The following is a 23063-nucleotide window of genomic DNA, read 5'->3' on the forward strand; positions in this document are numbered from 1 at the left end:
CGCAACTTCATTTTAGTGGGGTCCTCGCGAAGGTGAAAGGAGCCCTCCCTCCCCACGAGCCTCTCCATCACTACTTCGTGGAGAGAAAGACAACTCTGGGCTCAACTTGATTGCTTTTTAATTTAACATAATAGAGAACAGTACACAGTGGCAGGGAGCCGCCTGGGGGACGCCAGGCCTTGGGGAGCTCCTGGAGAGAAGCGAGTGGAGATACCTAGGGGGCCGTTCGTGCCTAGTTCGGAGGATGGGAGAGGGAGGTGAGAAAGGTCAAGGAAAGGGGGAACGCCTTGATGTCAGAAATGCTGGAGATTCCAGCGCCCACAGCTAGTCTTGGGCCCTGGGGCACGCTAGCATTTTGGGCGTGGACGGGTTCTCCTTACTCCTCAGACCTCAACTCCACCCCCCAGGGATTGTAAAGGGGGTTCCTACTGGCTGTGACAGTGCTGAAGGAGGCCAGAGAGCTCAGCCGCCCAGAGAGACAAGACCGCTCCTGGCCCAGGGGACTCCAGGGAGACCAAAGCAGCTGTGAGGATGAGAAAAATTGAAGAAAAAAAAAAAAGACTCAAAAAACAGGCCTCTCTCCAGATTTCCTAGTCCCCAAACCCGGGTACTCCCAAGTCTCTGGCTCTCGCCTGCTTTATTTTTGTTCCTCTCAAATCCAGCTATCCAACGTGGCTCTCAGCTTCCGCTGTCTCTCCATGCATGACCAGGCATCCACATCACCCTCCACCACCCACCAAGTTTCTCTTCAGCCATACCTGGGCCCTGCCAGGAGTGAGGAAGAAGTCCTCTTCCCGTGGATAGTTTGCCCTCTCCTCTTCCAGACCAGGGTGTTCAGCGGTGCTAGGGAGTCCACAGCCGTCATCGTCAAGCACCAGGGGCTCAGATGCAGCCCCAGAGCTGCCCCACTGGGCCTGCTTCAGTCTGTGGGGACTTCAGGCTTAGGAGAGGTGTCTGGAGGCCAGGCTTCCTGTCTCTCCCTTCTTCACCTTTCTGCCCTGAAATGCTTCTGACTGGGACCCAGGAGTGTTGTCATCTGATTTCCAACTCCCCACTCCCAGCTTTCTGCTCCCTCAGACTGAAGTAGTTTCAGTCCAGGGGCTTAGAGGTGACCTCCAGCTCCGCACTCTCCTCCAGTTCTGTGGAGTGCTTTCCTGGCTTCAGTAACCCGGTCTCCACTCCTTTCAGCTCACGTGGCTCATCCCCCATCCCTTACTTCCCTCCTTCTTCCCGTATTATGGACATGTTGCTTCAATCTCACCAAGCCCATGGCACCTTCCCAAACAACCTCCAATTCCTTCAAAGCTCTCCACCTCTTCCTTAGTTCAAGCCATCCTGTCCCCATACCCTGTTTGGCTCTCAGAGCCCAGATGTCTCTCCTTACTCATTGATGATTTTCTGTCGCCTCCTTAGGTCCTCCAGGTGATAAGTGACAGCCCTTACCCGGGCTGGGATGCCCCCAGATCCCTGCTGCATTCCCGTCAAATGAGGTCTCCTTCTCTTTCTTCTGCAGAGCACCTCGGGGGGTGGGAGCCCTTCAGGGGGGTACAGGCCAGGCTGGGAGCAACCAGTGGCCCTCTGTGCCAGAGAATGGAGAAAAGGAGCTAGAAGGCAGAACTGAGTCTCTCAGGGGAGCTGGGACTGAAATAGGGAGTCAGGGGTCTTGGGAAGCCCAGATCTCAAAAACATAGCTGTGATCTGGAAAACATGATGACTGATTCATAGGAAGGAGGGCCTGGTCAGTGCACTGGCTGGGGGACCCCAGGGGGAAGGGTAAGAAGGAGAGCTGGGGATAGGATGGCAGAGGGTGCAATTTTAACCGAGAAGTGTTAAAGGGCAGAAAGCCTGTCATACCAGCAGGGGTGGGATGTACTGTTCCTCCCTCCAGGTGGGGCTGTGAAGCACAAAAAGGGGGCTAAGTACAGAGAGAACACCCCCATCTATACTGTTTCTCTAACAACCTCTTCCAGTCACCTATTTGGCATTAGGAGCTAAAATGTCCGTCAGCTGGTGGGGCAGTTATCCCCAGACTAGGGCTTATCACTACCATACAGCTTTATGGTAGTTTAAAATTGTATAGCCTCCCGTCCCCATCTCCAGTTAATCTCCATTTTCTCCACTTCTACCCACCTGGGCCTTTGACTAAGGTTCTCCCAGAAGGTGTCTCCATAGCGTTGGGGTGTCAGTCTGAGGCTCTGGGAAGGTAAGCGGGGAGGTGGAGATCGGCTGACCACCCTGGAACACCTGAGGTGAGGACAAGGTAGGCTCAGGTCTGGCTCTTCCCTTACAGCATCTACTCACTCCAGGAATTTAGGAGTCTTATCTTACCACGGGACCAAACAGCTGCCCAGGTTCCCCCAGGCCATGTCCTCCCTTATCCATGTTGGCTGAGGAAGGTGGTGAGGCCTTTGATTTGAAAGGAGATTGGAGCTGGAGTGAGCATGGAGATTAGCAACTGTTTGAGACTCAGACCTCACTGAATCTCAAACTTGTATACCCCACAACCAGAGAACATCATATTTAGCAAGCAGGGCTGTCAAAGAGGAAGGCCCCCGCTACTTAGGTGATGTGACAGGTTCTTTTTAGTCAATGCAAGGATCCAGGAGAGCAGAGCCTCTGTTCACCTCTGCTGTATATCTCCCTATCCCAGTAATACGAATATCCTTTAGGTAGGGAGGGGTGTGCAAAGCTGTTTGAGAACAGTTCTCATCACCCTAGACTGACTGATGGCTGCTCTCCTGCCCTCTAGAAGAGTGTCCCAGGGCTTCGGCCTGGGCCCTTTATCTTCTTTAGCTTCATCTCTTCTTAGGTGATCTCACCCAGGCCATGACTATTATTATTATTTTAATTGAAGTATAATTGATTTACAATGTTGTGCCAATCTCTGCTGCACAGCAAAGTGACTCAGTAATACACATGCATACAATTCTTTTTTAAATATTCTTTTCCATTATGGTTTATTATAGGATATTGAATATCGTTCCGTGCTATATAGTAGGACCTTGTTGTTTCAGGCCATGACTTTAAATACCACCAATGTGCTGATGACTCCCAAATCTAGATTTCCAGTTCTGGCTCCTCCCCTGGACTCCAGGCTTGCAGGTTCAACTGCCCACTCAACATCTCCTCCCTAGCCTTCCCCATGTCACTGAAAGGCACCTTAAATACCCAGTTGCTACAGCCAAAAATCTGGTATGCCTCACTTTCCCTCACCTCCCATATCCAATCTATCAGCAAGTTCTGTGAGTTCTACATCTAAAATACACTAAACATTTTTTTTTCTCTTTTGGCCACACCACACAGCTTGTGGGATCTTAGTTCCCCAACCAGGGATCAAACCCAGGCCCTCAGCAGTGAGATCATGGAGTCCTAACCACTGGACTGCCCAGGAATTCCCCCATAAAATACACTCAAATTTGACTACTCCTCACTATTTCCACTCCCACCATCACATTCCGCTCATCTTCCCCTCTCTGGACTACTTCAATCCTCTTCCTCCATTCCCTGCTTCCATTTGAATCCCTCAACAATCTATTCTGCACAGAATAATCTTTTTAAAATGCTTATGTGAAATGATATATGGTTTAAGATTTACTTCAAAATAGTTTAAGTAGCAGGAGGCTGAATGAGTATATCAATAAAAAGATTATCTATGTAATGATAATTATTGCAGTTGACTAAAAAGGATACTGCGGTTCATGATTACTATTTTCTCTACTTCTGGAGTTGTTTGACATTTTCTATAATAAAAAAGTTAAAGGAAAAAAGTCTGCTCGTGTCATTACCTTGCTTAGAACCTTTCTACTGCCCTTAAAATAAAATTCAAACTCTTCTCAATGGCCTGTAAGGTCCTATATGATCTGGCCTCTGCCTGTCTGACTTTACTCCACTTTTCCCTTGATCACTAAGTTTTGGTTACGCTGACCTGCTTCCTAGTTCTAGAAGGTAGCAAGCTTGTTTCTCTCTTAGGACTTTTTTCCTTTTTTTTTTCCTTCTTATTTTTCTCTACTATTCTTCTTCTCCCTGGTTCTTATCAGACTGGCTCCTTCTCATTTTTCAGATCTCAATTCAAACTCACTTCCTCCTCCTCTTCCACAATCACCCTATATAAACTTGTGTCTCCAAGATGTTCTATTTTACACCATGTTATGTCTATTTTATTTTTCACAGTACTCAACACTGCTTGAAATTATATTTATTTGTGTGCACATTCTATCTCCTCCCTCTAGAATGTAAGCTCTATGAGCAGGACCCTTATCTTTTTTTTTTTTTTTTTAAGATTATTTTCTTTTGGCTGTGCCGGTCTTAGTTGCGGCACGCGGGATCTTTTAGTTGCAGCATGTGAGCTCTTAGTTGCGGCACGCATGCAGGATCTAGTTCCCCGACCAGGGATCAAACCCAGGTCCCCTGTGTTGGGAGTGAGGAGTCTTACCCACTGGACCACAGGGAAGTCCCCCCCATCTTTCTAATTGCTGAATCCCCAATGCCTAATATACAGTGTCTAGAACACTGTGGTGTTCAAAAGCAATTTGCTGAGTAAATTAATAAATCATCAATCTCCTGAGACCAGGCACCGAACTTCTTGTTCCTTATTTCCTACCCCTCTTAGGGAAGAATCCAGGCATGCAATCTTCCCTCCTCCCCACTGGGTGGGGAAGACTCACCTGGCAAAAGGGATAAGGTTGTCTCCATCTTCCTGTGCTTGCATGACTGGACTGGGCTGGGTGGCTGGACTGAGTCTCCTCATTGGTTCTGGGAGGATAATGGAAAATGAATCATTCACTCATGTAATGGCTAAAGGGATGAGACCTGTAGCAGATCTAGAGATTGAAAAGAAGATGTATGGGGCCAGAAAAAAGGAAAGAGAGCTGAAAAGGTATTTCAAGTGAACGTTTCTATTAGCTGAACATACAAGTTCAAGATGGCAAACACAGGAAATGTGGATGTGGTAAAAGAAAAAGAGAAAATAAATTTTCTGAAGCCAAACATATAGAGTAAGTGAAATTTTCAGATGGCAGTTGGGTGACTTAATTGGCAATATGGGATAATGAAATGAAAAAGGATGACAGGCGGACTAGATAGGGAAGAGGCATTTGGGGATATTTGGTACAGAACTGGTAGTTGGGGTCAATCAGGGAACTGAGAGTTCGTAAATAAACCAGGTAAGAGGGGTTAATGAAAGGTCAGTGTGGACAGAGTGGTCAATTGGTGACAAGGAAGGAGGGGGCAGTTGGGAATGTCTATAGGTGTAGAAGGTGATCAGACAGGTCAGTTACACAGAGCCAGAATTCAGGACAGCCAAAGGTGACCTGAGAGCCAGTTGGGGTGGGCAGAAAAGGCAGACAAGAATGCTAGATAAGTTAGGAGAGTGACTGTAGGCAGCACAAGTGTCAGAAGACTGGAAATTGTTGCAGGTGAACAAGTATTTATCCAAAGGCAACTCAAAACGGGCTGAGAAAGGAGTTAAGCGAAGTGAAGAATGGAGAGAGGAGTATTCAGAGCCGAGGTGGCAAATGCCATACTTAAAGTCGCGCAGAAAGGGGAGATGGGGTCTAAATGGGATGTCTTGGGCCCGAGCAGGGGAAGCTGAACTAGGGGGCAGGTGGGAGCCGAGGGGCATTCAGACCTCAGGTAATTGGGTCTCGTTGGGTGACCCAGATCTAACAGGAGGATGGGCCTTAGGAAGCTGGACAGAGGACAGCTGACCCGGGGGCAGTCAAGGCTGGGAGGACAACCTGAGCCTGACGGGGCGGATGAGGACCTGAGGGGTCCGGCCGGGCTGAGGAGTTGGCCAGAGCCTGGGGGTCGTGGGGGACTGGGGAGCCCTGCCTGGAGGGAAGGCCAGGCCTTAGGGGGCTCAGCGGACCCTTAGCAGGTGGACCGGGGCGTGGGGAGCAGCTAAGCTGGAAGGCACAGCTGGGGGCCTGAGGAGTGGCTGTGGCCCCCGGGGGGTGGGCCCGTGCCTGAGGGACTGTCTGAAGCCTGCGGGGGGCCAGACTGCCTAGGCAGGGGCGGCCTGGGTCGGCGGGGCCTGCCGAACGTGAGAGCCAGGCAGGGACACAGCACCCGTGTGGCCGTGCCCCGGGCGCCGACCGCCCTTGGCCGCGGCACCTGAGGCAGCCGGGCGACGAATTCCAGAACGACACGCCTGGCGCGGAGGAGGAGCGAGGCGGCGACGCAAGCTGAGGGGAAGAGCCGGCCGGCGCCGCGCGCCTGGGGGCGGGGTCTGCGTCGAGCCACCTCCTGGGCGGGGCCCGGCGGGTGGCTCCGCCTCCCCCCCGAGCGCGCCTCCGACAGCGGCGACGTGCGCGGGTCCGGGGCCCGGGTACCCTACCGCGGTCCGCCTCCACCTTTCCCGGCTCCTCCGGCGCTGGCCGCCCTCCCGAGTCCCGGCGTCCTGCTCGCCCTCCAGTGTCCGCAACTCAGTTCCCCCGTCTCCGCCCGGTGGGCCCCGCAGTCCTGGGGACATTGCCCCTTTAACAGCTGTCCGGGTCGCCGCCGGGCCCTTCTCGGGACGGCGCGCGCCCGCCCGCCCATCCGCGCGCGCGCGCCCGCCGGTCCCCCGCCCCTCGCTCCCGCCCCAGCTCGCGCTGCCCGGGCGGGCGCCGGCCGCTGGCGCCGCTGCTGCTGCCGCCCCCGGGGCGCGAGTTCGCCGCCCGCCGCCCGGGGACCCGGCGAGGGGCGGGGGCAGCTCCGAACCGGCCCGGGATCGCCCCCGCTCCCGCCTCACGCTTCCCGGAAAGTTTGTCCCTTTGCACTCTGCCCAGCCGCTCCGGGAGCCCCGCCGCGACGAGGTGAGCGCTGGGGGAGAGGGGGGGTGAGGGAGGGGACGCCCGTGGAGGAATGTGCCGGGCTGGGGGGGGCGGGCGGGCAGCCGGGGTCCCGATGTGCACTCCCCGGCGGGGGCCGCCTGGCCGCCGGAGCCGGGATCATGTGCTGTTTGTCCCGCGGAGGCGCAGAGAGGTGCCAGGCCCGGGGCGGCCGTCGGTTGGCTGGACTGGAGGACAGTGTCCACATGGCCGCCCAGAAAGGCCGGGACGGGGGCCTGTGTGAAAACTGCCTGGCGAGCAAGGTGCAGGTGGCCCGAGGCCCCCTTTCGGGTTGGCCGGCCTCACCCCAGCTGCGGCTCCTCCCTGTACCCCGCTGCCCCTTTATGCTGCACCGGCCGACCCCTGTACCTCTCTCCTAATCCTTTACTTCGCCATCTCCCAGCAGTGTCACCCCATTCCCTGCCCCATTAGCTGCAGCGGCGTCACCATTGCGTGTCCCCATCAGTATCCCTTCCCTCCCCTGGTCAGGGTCTGGGGGTCAGCACTGTTCTTCCTGAGACAGCCTCTGTGGTTTCAGCTATTCCCTTTCTTTCCTGGGACACACCGGCCCTCTAACCCCTCCCATGGCCTGGCCAGAAAGGCTGGTGAGGTGAGGCCCAGCAAGACAGGGGTTTGAGGCCCTTTGGGGCCACAGAAGGGGGTCCAACGTCCCTGATCTCTCTTCACATCTCTCCACCCTGCTGTCCATGGGCGTGGGCTGCTCAGCCTCTCCTCCCAGGGTGTGGGCACCCGATCACCCACATTCCTGGGCTCCAGCCTGGCACCTTCCCCAGGGCAGTGGACGCCATAGCACTAGCCCCAGGCTGGAGCTGGGACCTGCCTGCTTCTTTTACCATCTTTCCCTCTTCAGGGGGACCCTACTGCTACCCTCCCTTCCCATAAACACAGGTATTCTGGATCCTCCAACATAGGACCCTGGGGGTTGGTAGGATGGTTACAGGATGACCCCACCCTCTCCTGCCCATTGTCCTGGCTCCCAAGGAGGAAGTGCTGGGGGCTGGGCAAGGGGTTTGGGGCTTACAGGCAGGCCCTGTGAATCCCAGTTCTGGGCTGTACCTCCAGCCATTGGGCTTTGCCCATCAGCAGTCCCTCCCTCTGTATGGAGCTTATGGACCCTAGGTGGGAGCTGGTTTCCACTTCTCCTTGGCTGACCCTGTGGGGGAATTTTAGGGCAGGTCTTATGTGTGGGATTTTCTCTCATCTCATTTCTCTTCTGGGCTTCCAATTTGTGCTTTTCTCCTGTCTGCTTAACATTTCTGTGTTTGCTGTCCTCTGTGTCTCCCCTTCCTTTTCTTCCATTATTTTCTTCGTAGCATGACCTCAGTCTTCTTGTCTCTCGTATTTTCTTAGTGTCTGGGACTTTCTGTCTCTCCTCTCCCCACTTCCCACCACCCTCAGTGTCTCTGCCCATGTGTGCCTCTCTCTGAATTGCCCTCTGTCCAGCCTCTTGCTCTCTTCTCTATCTGAGCGTGCAGTACGCTTGTAACGAGGAATAAAAATATCACCGCTCCTGCCCTTGAATTCACATTGTGTTCGGCCACTCCGGAGGGACAGCCACCCTCCCCTTTCCTCACGTTATCCCCCACCCCTTGCCCTCCAACTCTGGAACCCCAGATACACCTCTAGAGCCACTGGTTCCTCCTAACCACTCTTCCCCCACAACCAGGGATTCCCCCACAGCCCCAGCTGGCGTGGCCAGGCCCCCAGTGTAGGATGGGGCTCCTCCTACGAGGGCCGGTGGCAGCCAGAACTGATACAGCCCCCCTGGTCTGGGACCAGGACGCCAGGTAACTCTGCGGTGACGCCCATGTCCTTGCGAGCTGGGATGTGGCTGGGGAGAGAGGCAGGAACACCTCCGGGAGTCCCTGAGGAGAGTGACATTGGAGAGGAAGGCCAAGGGAACAGAAACTGGGTCCTTGAGGGGCTGGGTCGCTGGGGAGGGGGGCGGAGAGATTGGTTTCTGGGAGAAGCTGGGAGGCGATGTCTGGGTTCCCCCGGCAGCTCTGACCACCTCTTCTGTCTCTGTCCTCCAGCTGAGGAGGGTGGGAGCATCTGGAGCCATGGCTGGCGCCTCGGTGAAAGTGGCAGTGAGGGTTCGGCCCTTCAACACCCGTGAGACGAGCCAGGATGCCAAGTGTGTGGTCAGCATGCAGGGCAGCACCACCTGTGAGTGAGTCTCAGGGGCCCGGCTGGGCACAGGCAGGGCGGGCCGGGCCCACTGTGCAGGCCAGTCCTGCCGGGTTGAACTGGGAGGAGGGCTGTGCCGGGCACAGAGCAGGTGCTAGTTGTAAGGACGGAGGCTGGGACAGGCTGGCCTTTACATGCTCCCAGTTCCTGGGAGGGGGAATGTTGGCCTGGAGCCCTCCATTGCCCAATCCAGGGAGGCAGCCGGGAGGGGGGCGGGTCCTGAGAAGCCAAAATTAGCTTTGGTGGCTGGAGGGGGTGGGGAGTATTAAAGGGGAGAGATGAACTAGAATAGAGGTGGGGAGTGGGATGCCTGGATTTGGGGAGCTTGTGGGGAGTGGGCAGCAGTTGGGAGTACCTGACCTTGGCCTTCCTTCCTTTGCCCTCTCAGCCATCATCAATCCCAAACAGAGCAAGGATGCCCCCAAAAGCTTCACTTTCGATTACTCCTACTGGTCGCACACTTCGGTGAGGTTGTTAGGGTGGGGGAAGAGCTTAGCAACGAGGGGCAGGGGATTTAGGTCCTGGGGAGTGGGCCTTGCTGGGAAATAGGACCTTCAGGGGATTGGTTGGGAGGACATGCCCCTTGGGTGGGGGTGGGTAGGATCCTGAGCTTGTGACTAGGACCAGGATTGGAGAAGGCAGAATCCCTGGAATGGTTAGAACCGGCCAGAGACTAGATAGGATCCTCAGGGATGATTAGGACCGTGATGGGGGTGGGAGGCACACAAGACCTTTGGGCACCTAGATACCAAGGACAAAATCATCTAGGGCTCGTGCTGTCTTTTTTGCCCCCCTTTCACCTAGGCCGAGGACCCCCAGTTTGCATCTCAGCAACAGGTGTATCGGGACATTGGAGAAGAGATGCTGCTTCACGCCTTTGAGGGCTACAACGTGTGCATCTTTGCCTATGGGCAGACGGGGGCTGGGAAATCCTACACCATGATGGGGCGGCAGGAGCCAGGGCAGCAAGGCATCGTACCCCAGGTACACTCGGGGCCGGGCAGGGCAGCCAGGGCTGGAGTATCTTCAGCTGCCCCTAGGGGAGGAAGGCCAAGGCCTAAGGGTTGTGAAGCAAAGAGCTGGCTCTCTGAAGTCATTAGTAATAGGGGAAGTGGTGTGGGATGAGGTTGGCTGCGACCTGAACATCAGGGCCAAGAAGACTCAGTGAGAAGAGCCACAGCTTTGGCAGCAGAGAGCCCTGGGTTTGAACCTTGCTTCTACCACTCGCTGCTGTCTTACCTCGTTTTGTAATTACTTGTGAGTGTAGTTTCCCTGTAGGGTTGTGTACCGTAGTCTGGGTGTTGACTATAGGAAAGGCCGGTTGTGAATAACTGAGAAATGACCATATTCTCCCTGACTGCAGCGTAGTGGCCTTGCACACAGGCTCTGGGTTTGCATTTTGGCTCAGTGAATACGAGTCTGTGACCCTGGGCAAGCGTGAACCTCTCAGAGGTTGCTTCCCCATTTGTAAAATGGAAACGATCCCATCCCTCCCTTGGGGCTGTGGTAAGGTTCAAACAGGGTCACTTGAGGCCTGGCCTGGCCTGGCCTGGCCTGGCGCTGGGCGCTGCTGATGTGCCGTGGACAGCAGCATCTCTGTGCTTCTCCGTGTCTCCCTCCAGCTCTGTGAGGACCTCTTCTCTCGTGTTAGTAAGAACCAGAGTGCTCACCTATCCTATTCTGTGGAGGTAAGCCCAGGTCTTGGGAGGGGATTGGAAGGGGAGCCACAGTGTCCCCTGGGCAGGGAGGAGGCAAGCAGAGCGATTAAGACCAAATGCAATAGGCACTTCCCTGGTGGCGCAGTGGTTAAGACTCTGAGCTCCCAAAGCAGGGGGCCTGGGTTCGATCCCTGGCCAGGGAACTAAATCCCTGTGCATGCTGCAACTAAGAGTTCACATGCCACAGCTAAGGAGCTAGTGAGCTGCAACTAAGGAGTCCACTTGCCGTAGCTAAGACCCAGTGCAACCAAATAAATAAATATTAAAAAAGCAAAAACCAAAACCAAGTGCAGTCTCTGGAGTCAGGCAGCCTGGGATCGACTCTAGGCTTTGCCGGTTAGCAACTGTGTCTTCAGGCAAACCATTTCTCTCCCGGCTTCTCAGTATGTTTATCTGAAGCGGTAAGGGATCAGGGGTCCTCTCCTAGGGCTGTTGGGAGGATTGGTGAGATTGCACACGTAAAACGTAGGAAGCACTCCGTGTAGGTTACCTGTATCGTATCCAGTGGAGTCCAGGGTGAGTTTCACTTTGTGTGTGCATGTCAGCTTTGTTAACTTTTATTTGCTTCTTCCACTCAGGTGAGCTACATGGAGATCTACTGTGAGAGGGTACGAGACCTCTTGAATCCCAAGAGTCGGGGCTCTCTGCGGGTCCGAGAGCACCCCATCCTGGGCCCCTACGTGCAGGACCTGTCTAAATTGGCTGTGACCTCCTACGCGGACATTGCTGACCTCATGGACTGTGGAAATAAGGCGCGGTGAGGCAGGCTGGCGGGGTGGAGGGCAAGGGAGCTGGGGATTAGGAAGATAAGGGGCAGGACCCACTGACCACTCCCTGCCCCCCCACCCCCACCCCAGAACTGTGGCCGCCACCAACATGAATGAGACCAGCAGCCGTTCCCACGCCGTCTTCACCATTGTCTTCACACAGCGCTGCCACGACCAGCTCACTGGACTGGACTCAGAGAAGGTAGGACCCCTCCCTCCACGTCCACCCCATCCCACCTGGTAACAGACAGAGACGTGATTAGTGGGCCTTGCATTTTCCCTCCCTGCCCAGGCTCCGTTGAGTGCCTCCCCTGGGCTTCCTACAGCCCCCCTGCCCCCACCCCCTGGGCTTCCCCCACCAGATCAGTGGAATCGTCTCCTGTTTGCATGCTTGTCCTTCTTGCTAGACTCCTCAGGGCAGAGCTTGGAGCCCACTGGGTGCCTTGTGCCGGCACACAGCGGGCACGTGAAGATCTGTAAACGAATAAATGTACAAACGGACGCGTGACCAAACCCTCGCTGTCATCTTATGTGTTCCTCTTCCCTCCCAAACTCTGGGCTTTCTCCATCCCTTGCTAACTGCCCAGTCCCCTTGCTAGGTGTTCCCCTGCTATGCCTGCCCTACCGACCCGGTCACCTCCTGCATCTTTCCTCTGACCCAGGTCAGTAAGATCAGTTTGGTGGACCTTGCTGGCAGTGAACGGGCTGACTCCTCGGGAGCACGGGGCATGCGCCTGAAGGTGAGGGGCTTGGCAGGGATGGACAGGGCAGTGCTGGGGGCTGTGTACAGTGGTCTCTAATCATAACCTGGGACTGTTGCTGTGGGGGGTGGGGGAAGGGCATCAGAGTGGGAGAAGAAGGCCTCATTCCCCACGTTCCTCTCGCTAGGAAGGTGCCAACATCAACAAGTCCCTGACTACTCTAGGGAAGGTGATCTCGGCCCTTGCGGATATGGTAAGACCTGGGGGTGGGAAGAGGAGGGGCTCTGGGAAAGCGGACAAAGGGGGTGGCCCACCCTGACCCCCTTTCCCCTTCCGTCCCTCAGCAATCAAAGAAGCGGAAGTCGGATTTTATCCCTTACAGGGATTCTGTGCTCACCTGGCTGCTCAAGGAGAATCTGGGTGAGGGGCTCCTCCTCTCTCTCTCTCTGCCTACCCTGCCACCAATCCTGCTAACCCCTTTTGGTACATCTGACCAGTTCCATTGCCACCCCTGGAACCTCCAATTCTCTAGTTGTCTGTTGACTCTCCCCCTGATCCCTGGGGGTATCCTTTGAAGGTGTCCTGATTCTGAGATCGAGGCCACACCCTCCCTGCCAAGCCAAGGGCCTCACTGACCTGGCTACCCATGACCCCTCTCTGACCCCACACCCACCTCTGACTTCATCCTCTTCTCACTGATCTCGGACTGTCCCACAGATGTCTGATGTCTCCCTGACCTCACTCCCACTTCCTCTGACCGCTGGTTTTCATGCTTAGCTCCACAACTCTTAGCTTCACCCTACCTTGGACAGTGACCCTTTTGGACCCCTGCCTGAGCATTGAGGCCCCCCCCGACCCTGTGACCCAGTCTGACTTTTCTTAGGACCCCGCCCATCTTAAGCTTTCCCCTCCTTTCCATTCATAGGTGGGAATTCACGCACAGCAATGATTGCGGCCCTGAGCCCCGCAGACATCAATTATGAGGAGACTCTTAGCACCCTCAGGTGGGGCTCTGGCAGGGGTAGGGTGGGATATGAAGAGTGCCAGGAGCTCAGAGACTGGTTGCTCAGGACCCTGCCCATGAGACAGGGTTGACCCTCCGCTCTACCCCATTGTGATGAAACCTGGGAGGAAGAAAGGGAATCAGGCAGCAGACCAAGCTCACCGTGTCTGGGCCTCACCAGTCCCGCTCCTCCCTCCTCACCCAGGTATGCCGACCGCACCAAGCAGATCCGCTGCAACGCTGTCATCAACGAGGACCCTAACGCCCGGCTGATCCGGGAGCTGCAGGAGGAGGTGGCCCGGCTTCGGGAACTGCTGATGGCTCAGGGGCTCTCCGCCTCTGCCCTGGGAGGTGGGGCTCTGGGAGGGGTAGCTCAGGGAGGCCCCTTGGCCCACCTCATCCCTCCTCTGCCTTCGCCCAGGCCTGGGGCCAGGGAGGGACCACTGCCCAGAGAGCCCCACAAGTGCCGCTTGAGTTGGATGCAGATGTGGAGAGGGGACAGGTCACGCCTTCAGATGTTACAGAGCTGGGAGGGAGCTGAGGATCCCCGGGGATCCTCTGGGGAGAGGCAGGCAGGGTTTAGAGGGACCCTGGCAGGCTCCTGGGAGTACTGAAATGACAGGAGCAGGAGTAAATGCCAAGTCATGCGTTCATGGTTTAAACAGTAAATCATTAAGAAAAGGCTGCTGGGCACCTGCCTTGACAGAAGTTCTTGTGAAACATCGGGAATTAAATTGACTGTAAGCTTAATAACAGTCAGTGTGGACTAACTTCTGAAACGTAAGGCTCGGCCTCTCTACTATGAGATAGCATGTGTATCAGAGAATCTGTGATCTGTGTTGGCTGTGTCTAGTGTGGACTCTGCATTCAGTCTTGGGGTCCATCCCATTGAGTTGGGGTACTAAGGGGCACAGTGGGGAGAATAAGGGTGTCAGTTCTTGGGAAGAGAAGGTAGACACGATATTCTCCTCTGCACATTTGAAGGATGGTCTTGCAAAAGAAAAAGCAGTGTAGTCTCTCTCATCCCAAAGAGCAGAACTAGAGACAGAGGTACAGGTAACACGGGGTAGATTTCAGCTCAACACAGCTAAGAACTTTTCAATGGTGCAAGTCATCTAATAGTGGCAGGACTTGGCTACCTTGTTCAGTAATGAGCTCTCCATCCCTGGAGGGGAACAAGCAGAGACTTGGTGTCCCTTTGTTAAGGCTGCAATAGGAGGACTCCTCACTTGGTAGAGGTGGACCACATGTCTTCTGCAGCCCTTACAGTCTGGTCCTTTATGAGGACATCTGTATCTGCAATCAGTTCCATCTTTCCTTAGCCTCCTTATTTTATCTCCTTCTCCCTCCTAGGCCTGAGAGTGGATGAGGGGAGTCCCGGAGGTGCTCTGCCAGCTGTATCATCTCCCTCTGCCCCAGCTTCACCCTCGTCCCCCGCAGCACACAACGGGGAGCTGGAGCCATCGTTCTCCCCCAGTGCCGAGCCCCAGATTGGGCCTGAGGAGGCCATGGAGAGACTGCAGGTGGGAAGCTGGAGGTGGCAAGGGGTAGGGGTCTGGGGGCTGCTGGTAGTTTAGTTCTCCAAAGCCAGCATCAAAGAGGAAGATGGAATCCTGGGAGTAGTGCGGCCCCCTTGGGAGGTACTTGTCCCAGACTGTCCTGATCCCTGCCTGTCTTGTGCCCCCAGGAGACAGAGAAGATTATAGCTGAGCTGAATGAGACCTGGGAGGAGAAGCTACGTAAGACGGAGGCCTTGAGGATGGAGAGGTGTGAGGGTGGGGCCGACAGCTGGAGCCCTGGAAGCCGTGGGGTGGGGAGGGAAGGTCAGGCCCTGCAGGGGAGGGTTTCGTGGGTACCGATGGCAAGACCAGCGTTCGCCTCTCCTTTGCCTACAGAGAAGCATTGCTGGCTGAGATGGGGGTGGCTGTCCGGGAAGATGGGGGAACCGTGGGCGTCTTCTCTCCGAAGAAGGTGAGTGAGGGGCCGAGTGAGGAGGCCTTGGAAACTCTGGATGTTGACAGAAGAGGGTTGGGGTGGCGTAGTAATGAGTTTTAACTCTGATCTCTCTGAATTGTCCCTTCATCATCTCTGTTCCCACTCCTGCCACCTCCTCTCTGTGTTGTCCGGCCATCCCTGTCTTCTGCCTCCATCTAGGGACCACAGAAGGATGCCAGGGTCCCTGCCTTTGGGGGGATTTCAAGAGCTGCTTAGAATCTAGGTATTTACAAACAGAAACCCACATACATGTGTGTATGAGTTCATGCATAGGATGTATCTCTGGATTCATAAGAAACAGGTTATGGTGGTTACCCCAGGGGGACGGGAGAGGACCTGGGAGGTTGCAGGTTGGTTGAGATAGCGACTTACCTACAGTGTGCTCTTTTGTGTCATTTGGATTTTGTAACCTGTGCATGTATTACCTACTCAAAAACAAGCAAAAAAAAAACAAAAACAGGAAAACCTGAAAAATACTCTTTGAAAGGATAATTTGGGAAGACAAGACCGTAAAAGGAATAGAGGAAGAGTAAGCACTAAACTGTAAGATGTTGATTGTAAGTGCGGTGAGAAGGTTTAGAGATGGAAGCATCGGTGCAGCCTGGAGATGTATGGAAACTCTGGTTTCCTGGAGAAGGTGGTTTGGAAAGTGGAGCCTAAAAGATGGACGGGGTGAGAGAGGAGCAGGGAGAACACTGGGCTGAGCAGACGTGGGGTATTGTCGGCAGGGTGAGGTGCACCAGTGCCTGTCACATGCCCTCTGTGTCGTAAGTACTCAGTGAGTCTTTGTGGAGAGGAAGGAAGGAAGGAAGCAGGGCAGGAGTGATCAGGCTCAGTTGGAGGCAGGAATGGTATTCAAAACCTTTAACAACCAGCACAGCACAGGGACCAACCAATCAGAGTGGACGCTGGCTGTCGACGGCCGGCACAGCTGTACCGGTGCACACTGATGAAGGGATGATACAGAGGCCTGTTTGAGCAAAGCAGGAACTTCCAGTCCCAGCCCTGGAATGGAGCCAGCCACGCCTGTCTGGGCGGGGGTACAAAGCACATTAGGATCAGGCCATAAGTGAGATATACCTTTTCCCGGCGGTGCGTTATTGGAAGGAGACCCCTCTGAATTTCATAGGACAAGGCGTCTGGCAGACTGAGCAAGCAGGGACTGTTGAACAGGGATCCAAACAGAGGAGAGGGGTTTGCCTGGCCTGAGGCGGCCAGGGGGTGAAGAAGCTGTCAGTGGGTGATGGAGGGCGGCAGGGAAGGCTGAGGGGTCGGGTCTGGAGCTGGGCACCCAGGGTTTGGGGTGCCCCAGAGGCCCTCATCTGGGGAGAAGGACTGCAGGGGGGCTCTCAGCGTGGCTTGCCAGCCACCTTGGGGTGCCAGGTACCTGTGGAGCTTCTGTAGGTACAGCTGCAGGACTGGGGAAAGGTAGAAAGGGATGGGACAGACTGATGGATGGGTTTCCTTTCCTGGAGAGCTTCACACTGTGCAGGGTGCCACCTGCTAGAGCCTGGGACCAACAGGAGGGGCTTTTGTTTGGTTCTTAGTCGTTCTTATAAAAGTGGCATACCCCATAGGAAATATTTATATTGTGCAGTGAGGCGAAAAGGACATCTCCTTCCTTCCCACCCTCGGGTTCCCCTCCCAGAGGCAAGTCCTGTTCCCTGTTCCTGATGTGTACTTCTAGAGGTGCGCGTCCTGTTCCCCGTTCCTGATGTGTACTTCTAGAGGTGCGCGTACAGTCGTGTGTTACACATAGTTATCCACCTAGGCACGGCACACATCGCCTCTCTCTTTGCCATAGTACTGGTTCCATACCTGACGTGTTACTTTTTCACATAACAATGTATCTCAGTTTTGTCTGGTTTTTTGTTTGTTTGTTTATTTGTTTTTCCGCAGTGTCAGAATATTCTGTTGTGTAGAATATTAACCAGCTTCCTACTGATGGACATTTAGGTCCTTTCCCATTCTTTCATACTATAAACAATGTTACAAAGATAGTCTTCCAACTAGCCTGTTGTCTGTAGAGCAGATTCCTAGAAGTGGAGATTTGGGGCCCACCGGTAGGCAGGTAGGATTTTGGTCTGTTTTGCCAGCCTGCCTCCAGAGGTTGTGACCAGGCCCACTTACGCTCCCAAGAGCAGCGTGAAAGAGCCCGTGTGCCCTCACCCTCTTCAGCTTTTCAGTCTTTGCCAATCTGATTGGTAAAAAACGTGTCTTAGGGGAGGTAACTTGCATTTTCTCCAGGTGGTGAGGATGAACACAAAGGTCACGTGGATTTCAGAGAGAAAGCTGTTAGACTCACAGGAGAAACGGGTTTGGTGGGGGTGACTCCAGCTTAGGAAAGGTCGCGTGGACCTTTGCCCCTTGGGGCAGACGCTCCAGTTTGTCCTGGAGAGAGCCGAGGGCCTTAGGGATGGCCCCCTCTGTCTGGGACCTCACCACCAGGTCTAAGGATTTCGTAAACCATTGTGATTTTCAGACCTGGCTTGGAGCTTCCTTCACAGGTCCAAGGTGGGGGGAGGGCGGAGCAGGACAGACTCTGGGTCCCCTGCCGCCACCTGGGCCTGAGTGGCTCTCTGCTTATCTGCTTGGTGTTAGGCTTCTAGGTAAGGTTTCATGTGAACAGAGGGTTCTAGGGCTGAACAAAGATCGAAAAGCACTGCCCTAAATCATGTCGCCTCTCCCGAGGGATAGATCGCTTTCTGCTTCCAAGGCCCATCAGTGTTTGCCATTTCCAGGCAGACCTGACACTGCGGTGTTGGGAGGGGCGTGATCGTCCCTTGAGAGAAGTGTTGCAGAGTGATCGTTGCGGGGCCTGGCGGAGGGACTGACACACAGATACACATCGCATCCACTGTGGACACAGCCGTGGGCTTCCTGTTCAGGGGGCTCCCAGAGAAATGTGGGGCCTTACTGCTGGCTGTCTTCCCCTACACTCTGTGCTTTCTGGTCTCCGTGCCTTTGTTCAGACTCCCCCTTTCAGCTGAAACACTCTTCCTTCTGCTTGTCCACCTCCTCTTTGTTGTCAGAGGCCAGCTCCCGTACTGCCTTTTCTGTGAAGCTCCCTGACGCCCCTGAGCCCCCGTTGGTCTTCACTTTATTCCTCTTTGTGTATGAGCCCCTCCCAGGATACGGTGGGATGGATGAATGAATGAATGAATGAATGAGTGAACGAACGAATGAGCTAAGTGAGGGCGTGAAAAGTTCAGAAAGTCTACTAGGAGGCACGCATTTCTTGCCTGCAGTGGTGTTTCCATGCCAAGTCTTATCTTCCCAAGTTGACTCTGATTTCCTGGCCGACGGGACAGCAGCTTCTGGGTCTGACTCATCTCTGTGACCTGCCTGGCACCTCAGTGGGGTCTTGCACATAGAAAGGCCATGGTAAATCCTTGCAGTACAGAGGCAGGGGATCTTGTGTTCCGGTGGAAGGCCTAGGAAAGCTTCGTGGAAGAAGTGGCATTTGAGACAGGGTGTGAGGGACAGGAAGTGAATGATTTTGACAGGTGGGGATGGGGGTGGGGCCAGGAGAGAGGCTGTTCCAGGCGAGAGGACAGGCAGGGATGCAGGAGCCTGGCTTGTGGAGTGAGTGCTCAGAGCCCACTGGGTGGGAGCACAGAAGGGGAGAGGAGGCCCCGGAAAGGGGCTTGGATAAGTGGGCTGAGGCCCTGCCGCGGAGGCGGCCCATGGGTACTGGCATAAAAAGCAGACTCAAATCAGGTGGGCATGCGGTGTGTGGGCTGGAGAGGTCTGAGCAGTCCCCTCTCTTGCCCTCCCAAAGCGGCAAGATGAATTTTGAAGGAAGAAATGCTGAGCCCTGGGGCCAGAGGGAATACAGCGAAAGCAGAGCGAGGGCAGGTGGCTTCTAAGATTTCGGGTCAGGGAGACTGGTGCACCCAGGTGCCTCTAAAGAGACGGGGCCTGGGGAGGGGCCAGCAGGGAGGGGGGCGTGTTGTGTGTGAGGAGAGGGTGGGTGAGGCTGCCCCGAAGGCGACTGGGGTAAGTGGGAGCAGGAGGTGGGAGAGCTTGCCCTCCAAGTGAGGGGAGGGGCCGCAGCAGGCAGTGGGGGACCTGCCCGGATGTCTGCAAAGCACCTTCCCTCCCTCTTGGTGGCACCCCTGGCGGCTCTCCCCTGACCGCTGCCCCCTCCCCCTCAGACGCCACACCTGGTGAACCTGAACGAAGACCCCCTGATGTCTGAATGTCTGCTCTACCACATCAAAGATGGCGTCACCAGGTAGCATTTGCTCGGGGCCTGTGGGGCAGCCTCTCCTTTTGGGTCAGCCACGCTGGGCACCCTTCCCTGGTGACCTCGTGGGGACACCCCAGGTCTCAGGGCAGCTCCCCTGCAGCCCTGCGAGCTCTCCAGGCTTCCTGAGGACTTGCTGAGCCTGCCTCCACCCACCGCTTTGGTGTGGGTGACACGCCTCCTGAGACCAGACCAACCCAGTGCTGCGGGGACAGGTCCTGACCTGCTGGGGCGGAGAGTGGGTGGGAACGTGGACCACTGCGTTCTTCGCCCCCAGCACCACTGCCTGGGCATTGCTTAGTGGGACCCTCTCTCGGGATGGGAGAGAGAAGGGAAACACAACCCGGGCCCCACGCTGCTGAGGGGCAGTGCCCTCGTGGCAGGTGGCTTCCCTGGCTGGTGCTAATGAACCCCTGGGGCTCGGCGCCTCCAAGGTCACCTCCTGGAGTTAAAGGGGTGAGGGTGCTCCTTCCTCTCCTGCCACAGGCTCTTCAGCTGTCCTTGGTGATCATCACGGGAGGGATGCAGGAACCGAGGCTGAGGGCGCCAACCCCACTCCAGGTTCCCTCCCCGCTTTGCTGTATAACAGTGAGAATGTGGGCTTTGGAGCCAGGCAGATCTGGGCTCACATCCCAGCTCCACCACTGCCGGGCTGAATGACCTCAGGAAAGTTCCTTACCTCTCTGAGCCTCAGCTTCCTCATCTGTGAAATGGGAATAATCTTACTTGGCTTATTGAGTCCGACGAACATGTGTTCAGAAGGGGCTTGGCATGTGTATGACTGGCACACGCTCAGAAAATGTTGACCATTGCCTCCCCAGGGTCGGCCAGGTCGATGTGGACATCAAGCTGACCGGGCAGTTCATTCGGGAGCAACACTGTCTGTTCCGGAGCGTGCCTCAGCCAGACGGAGAAGGTAACAGCTGAGGCCATGAGAGTGGAGTGGCCAGACAAGGAGAGAAAGAGAGCCAGACAGAGAGCGCCTTCACACTGAATACAGAGCCCTGGGCTGGGCACTGGGAGTGCGGCTGTGTGAGAGGGACATGTCCTCGCCCTGAGAGGGGCTTAACCTCCTGGTCAGCAGTGGGGGTCCTGCTCGCTGCACCCCGCCTCAGGGCGCAGGCTGTTATAGTGGGCTGGGAGAGGTGAGGGTCCCCAAGGCAGAAACAGAAGACTGTGGTTCTTGGGGGTGAGGTTTTGGGTAAGAGGAGATCCTGCCATCTTCCTTGTTTTTTTTTTAGCCTCAAACAGCACCATGGTCATTTTTTATGAAAACCTGTACTTTTTTCAGTGGGATATCTGAATTTATCCCTGAAAATCTGCTTATCTATCCAGCTGTGACTACAAAAGTTTCAGGCAGTTAGTCGGCCTATGTCTCCCTCCGGTTCCAGAACTTTCAGAGGTTTTTTAGCTGTTTTTGGCCACAGCAGCAAAAGCCTTTAGGAATCACAAGCCCTCAGGGTGAAGGTAGTAGTCTGTCTGACAGATAACAAGACAGCGCTCGCTCGTGGTTAAGTACTACTTAGGGTGTATTCTGAGGTCACTGTTTTGTTCTGGTTCAGTCTTTTTCTTTTTTTTTAATATTTATTTATGTATTTGGTTGTGCTGGGTCTTAGTTGCAGCAGGCAGGCTCCTTAGTTGCAGTTTGCGGGCTCCTTAGTTGCAGCATGCGGACTCCTTAGTTGTGGCACATGACCTCTTAGTTGCGGCATGCATATGGGATCTAGTTCCCTGACCAGGGATCAAACCTGGGCCCCCTTCCTTGGGAGTTCAGAGTCTTAACCACTGCACCACCAGGGAGTCCCCAAATCAGTATTGTATTTTTTTTTTTTGGCCATGCCACACAGCCTGTGGGATCTGAGTTCCCTGACCAGGGATCAAACCTGTGCGCCCTGCAGTGAGAGTGCAGAATCCTAACCACTGGACAACCAGGGAAGTCCAGTCATTTTTTTTTGAAGTGGAATGATTTGGGTTCAGTTGTGCCCAAGTGAAGTCGAGCTCTGGGAAGTAAGTCGGGCAGGGAGACTGGCTGTGTCACACCTGAGCTCTCCATCACCTCTAGCCTGTGCTATCTGCCTCAGGTCTGATGCCTCTGGGGGGACGGGAAATGGGGCGGCATGGTCAGCACGTGTTTTAAAATAAGAAAAGACGCTCTCATGGCCTGCGGCTCAGGCTGAAGACCTGCCCGGTGGGCTTTAGTTCCAGTTCAGGGTCAGCGGATTAACGCAGTCGTTCTGGTCTGGTTCAAGTCCCCAGCGGCAGCAAATGCTTCCGGCATTGCGGGCTGCGAGCTGTTGAATCAGTTCAGCCCAGTGAGTTATTGCTGAGTTCCTGTTCTGCGGTTCCCTCCAGCTGTGTGCTGGGGTGATACCGAAACCACACAAGGCCTGTGGAGGCAGCCCACCCTTGGGAGCTCAGGGTGTGTTTGGGGAGATGACAGCCCTGAATTGGTTACATCACAGTGAAAGCAGCGGATGGTTCTGTGCCCCAGATGATGGGGACTGTATAAAGGGTGAGTCCATTTGGGCCTTTGAGATTTAAGACTTGACCAAAGACAGGCCGAGAAGAGCAGTCAGCACGGATAGAGGTGTGAACATAGAGGAAGAGCTGTTACTTACCTTATACTTTGTGCCTTTGCATTTTCGCACACAGCTCACAGGTGAGGGAGCTGAAGTTCCCAGGGGTTAGGGATTTTGCCCAGAACCACACAGCTAGAAGATGGTAGAACTGGATTGGAACGCAGCGTGACAGGCTCTAGGGCCCATGTTGTGAGTCCTGGGCTGCCTCAGTTCAGATCCTTGTGGGTTCATGTAGGTTCTCGCCTGGTGCCATTTCCCTCCATAACAACTATCCACGTCCAACCCCGACTTTAGATTATTTGCTCAGTTATTTGTTTATTGTCTTTCTAACCAAGTGGAAGTGATCTCTGTAAGAGCAGAGATTTTGGGTTTTATCTCTCCTATATTTCCAGGACCTAAAATAGTGCCTGACGTATTATAGGGGCACAACATATTTGTGGAGTGGAAGGATGAATTTGGGGTGTGGTGGGAAATAAGGGTGGGATAGACTGGTACCCTTACAGCCACCTCATCCTCTCGTCTGCCTCCTCCTTCCATTGCTGGTCTCGGACACGGTGATGCTTTAGCTCTGTCTGTCTGCCATCCTCTTCATCTCTGGCGTTTCTGCCCCTTGAAATCCGAGTTTCCCTTCGAGCATCGGCTCAGAAGTGACCCCTTGCCCATAATCATTTCCAGTCCTCTGCCCCTAAGCCTAGTTCCTCTTTGCTATTTTTGTGCTCCCACAGTGTCCGTAGGCTCATTTCTGCCTTACGTTACCATTCATTCTCTTTTCCCTATTCCTTGTAACGTAAATAAAAACTCACTTTCCCACGTTGCTTTATTTGAGCTTATCAGCCACTCTGTAAAGAAAGATTTTGTTACTTTATAGCTCACAGAAATTGGGTGACTTGCTCAATGTCTCTCAGCTAAGGAGTCACAGAGTCTGGGTCTTTGGAATACGGGGTCCCTCCGTGACAACGTGAAAACGGGCACTGGTCCTCAAGGACAGGGAGTTGCCTCGGGCATCTTTGTGTCCCAGCAAGCAGCTGGCTCGG

The 23063-nt window shown here is 54.8% G+C and overlaps 2 protein-coding genes across 3 annotated transcripts in view; one reads left to right on the forward strand and one right to left on the reverse strand.

Annotated features, from left to right (window-relative positions):
* Positions 1–111: 111 nt before the first annotated feature.
* On the reverse strand, positions 112–6535 carry INCA1 (inhibitor of CDK, cyclin A1 interacting protein 1). The gene is given in 10 exon segments (XM_057714366.1): positions 112–523; positions 759–924; positions 1385–1578; positions 1855–1894; positions 2131–2244; positions 4665–4752; positions 6112–6187; positions 6189–6218; positions 6220–6270; positions 6272–6535. Coding segments are annotated over 10 exon segments (1104 nt in total). The 5' UTR covers positions 6470–6535; the 3' UTR covers positions 112–376.
* KIF1C (kinesin family member 1C) overlaps positions 6534–23063 on the forward strand; it is a 21922-nt gene continuing 5392 nt past the window's right edge. The window contains exons 1-18 of one of the 2 annotated variants that reach the window (XM_057714365.1): positions 6534–6794; positions 8497–8617; positions 8864–9000; positions 9406–9482; positions 9822–10001; positions 10640–10705; positions 11314–11492; positions 11593–11704; positions 12165–12242; positions 12391–12456; positions 12548–12623; positions 13129–13207; positions 13412–13557; positions 14560–14729; positions 14894–14973; positions 15102–15177; positions 19359–19438; positions 20272–20366. In XM_057714365.1, the coding sequence (XP_057570348.1) occupies positions 8958–9000; positions 9406–9482; positions 9822–10001; positions 10640–10705; positions 11314–11492; positions 11593–11704; positions 12165–12242; positions 12391–12456; positions 12548–12623; positions 13129–13207; positions 13412–13557; positions 14560–14729; positions 14894–14973; positions 15102–15177; positions 19359–19438; positions 20272–20366 (1603 nt within the window). In that variant the 5' untranslated portion in view covers positions 6534–6794; positions 8497–8617; positions 8864–8957. The remainder of the gene's footprint in view (positions 6795–8496; positions 8618–8863; positions 9001–9405; positions 9483–9821; positions 10002–10639; positions 10706–11313; positions 11493–11592; positions 11705–12164; positions 12243–12390; positions 12457–12547; positions 12624–13128; positions 13208–13411; positions 13558–14559; positions 14730–14893; positions 14974–15101; positions 15178–19358; positions 19439–20271; positions 20367–23063) is intronic. The other variant, XM_057714364.1, reaches the window with a different exon arrangement.

This window comes from Hippopotamus amphibius, chromosome 17 (genome assembly GCF_030028045.1).
Source record: "Hippopotamus amphibius kiboko isolate mHipAmp2 chromosome 17, mHipAmp2.hap2, whole genome shotgun sequence".
NCBI lineage: Eukaryota > Metazoa > Chordata > Mammalia > Artiodactyla > Hippopotamidae > Hippopotamus > Hippopotamus amphibius.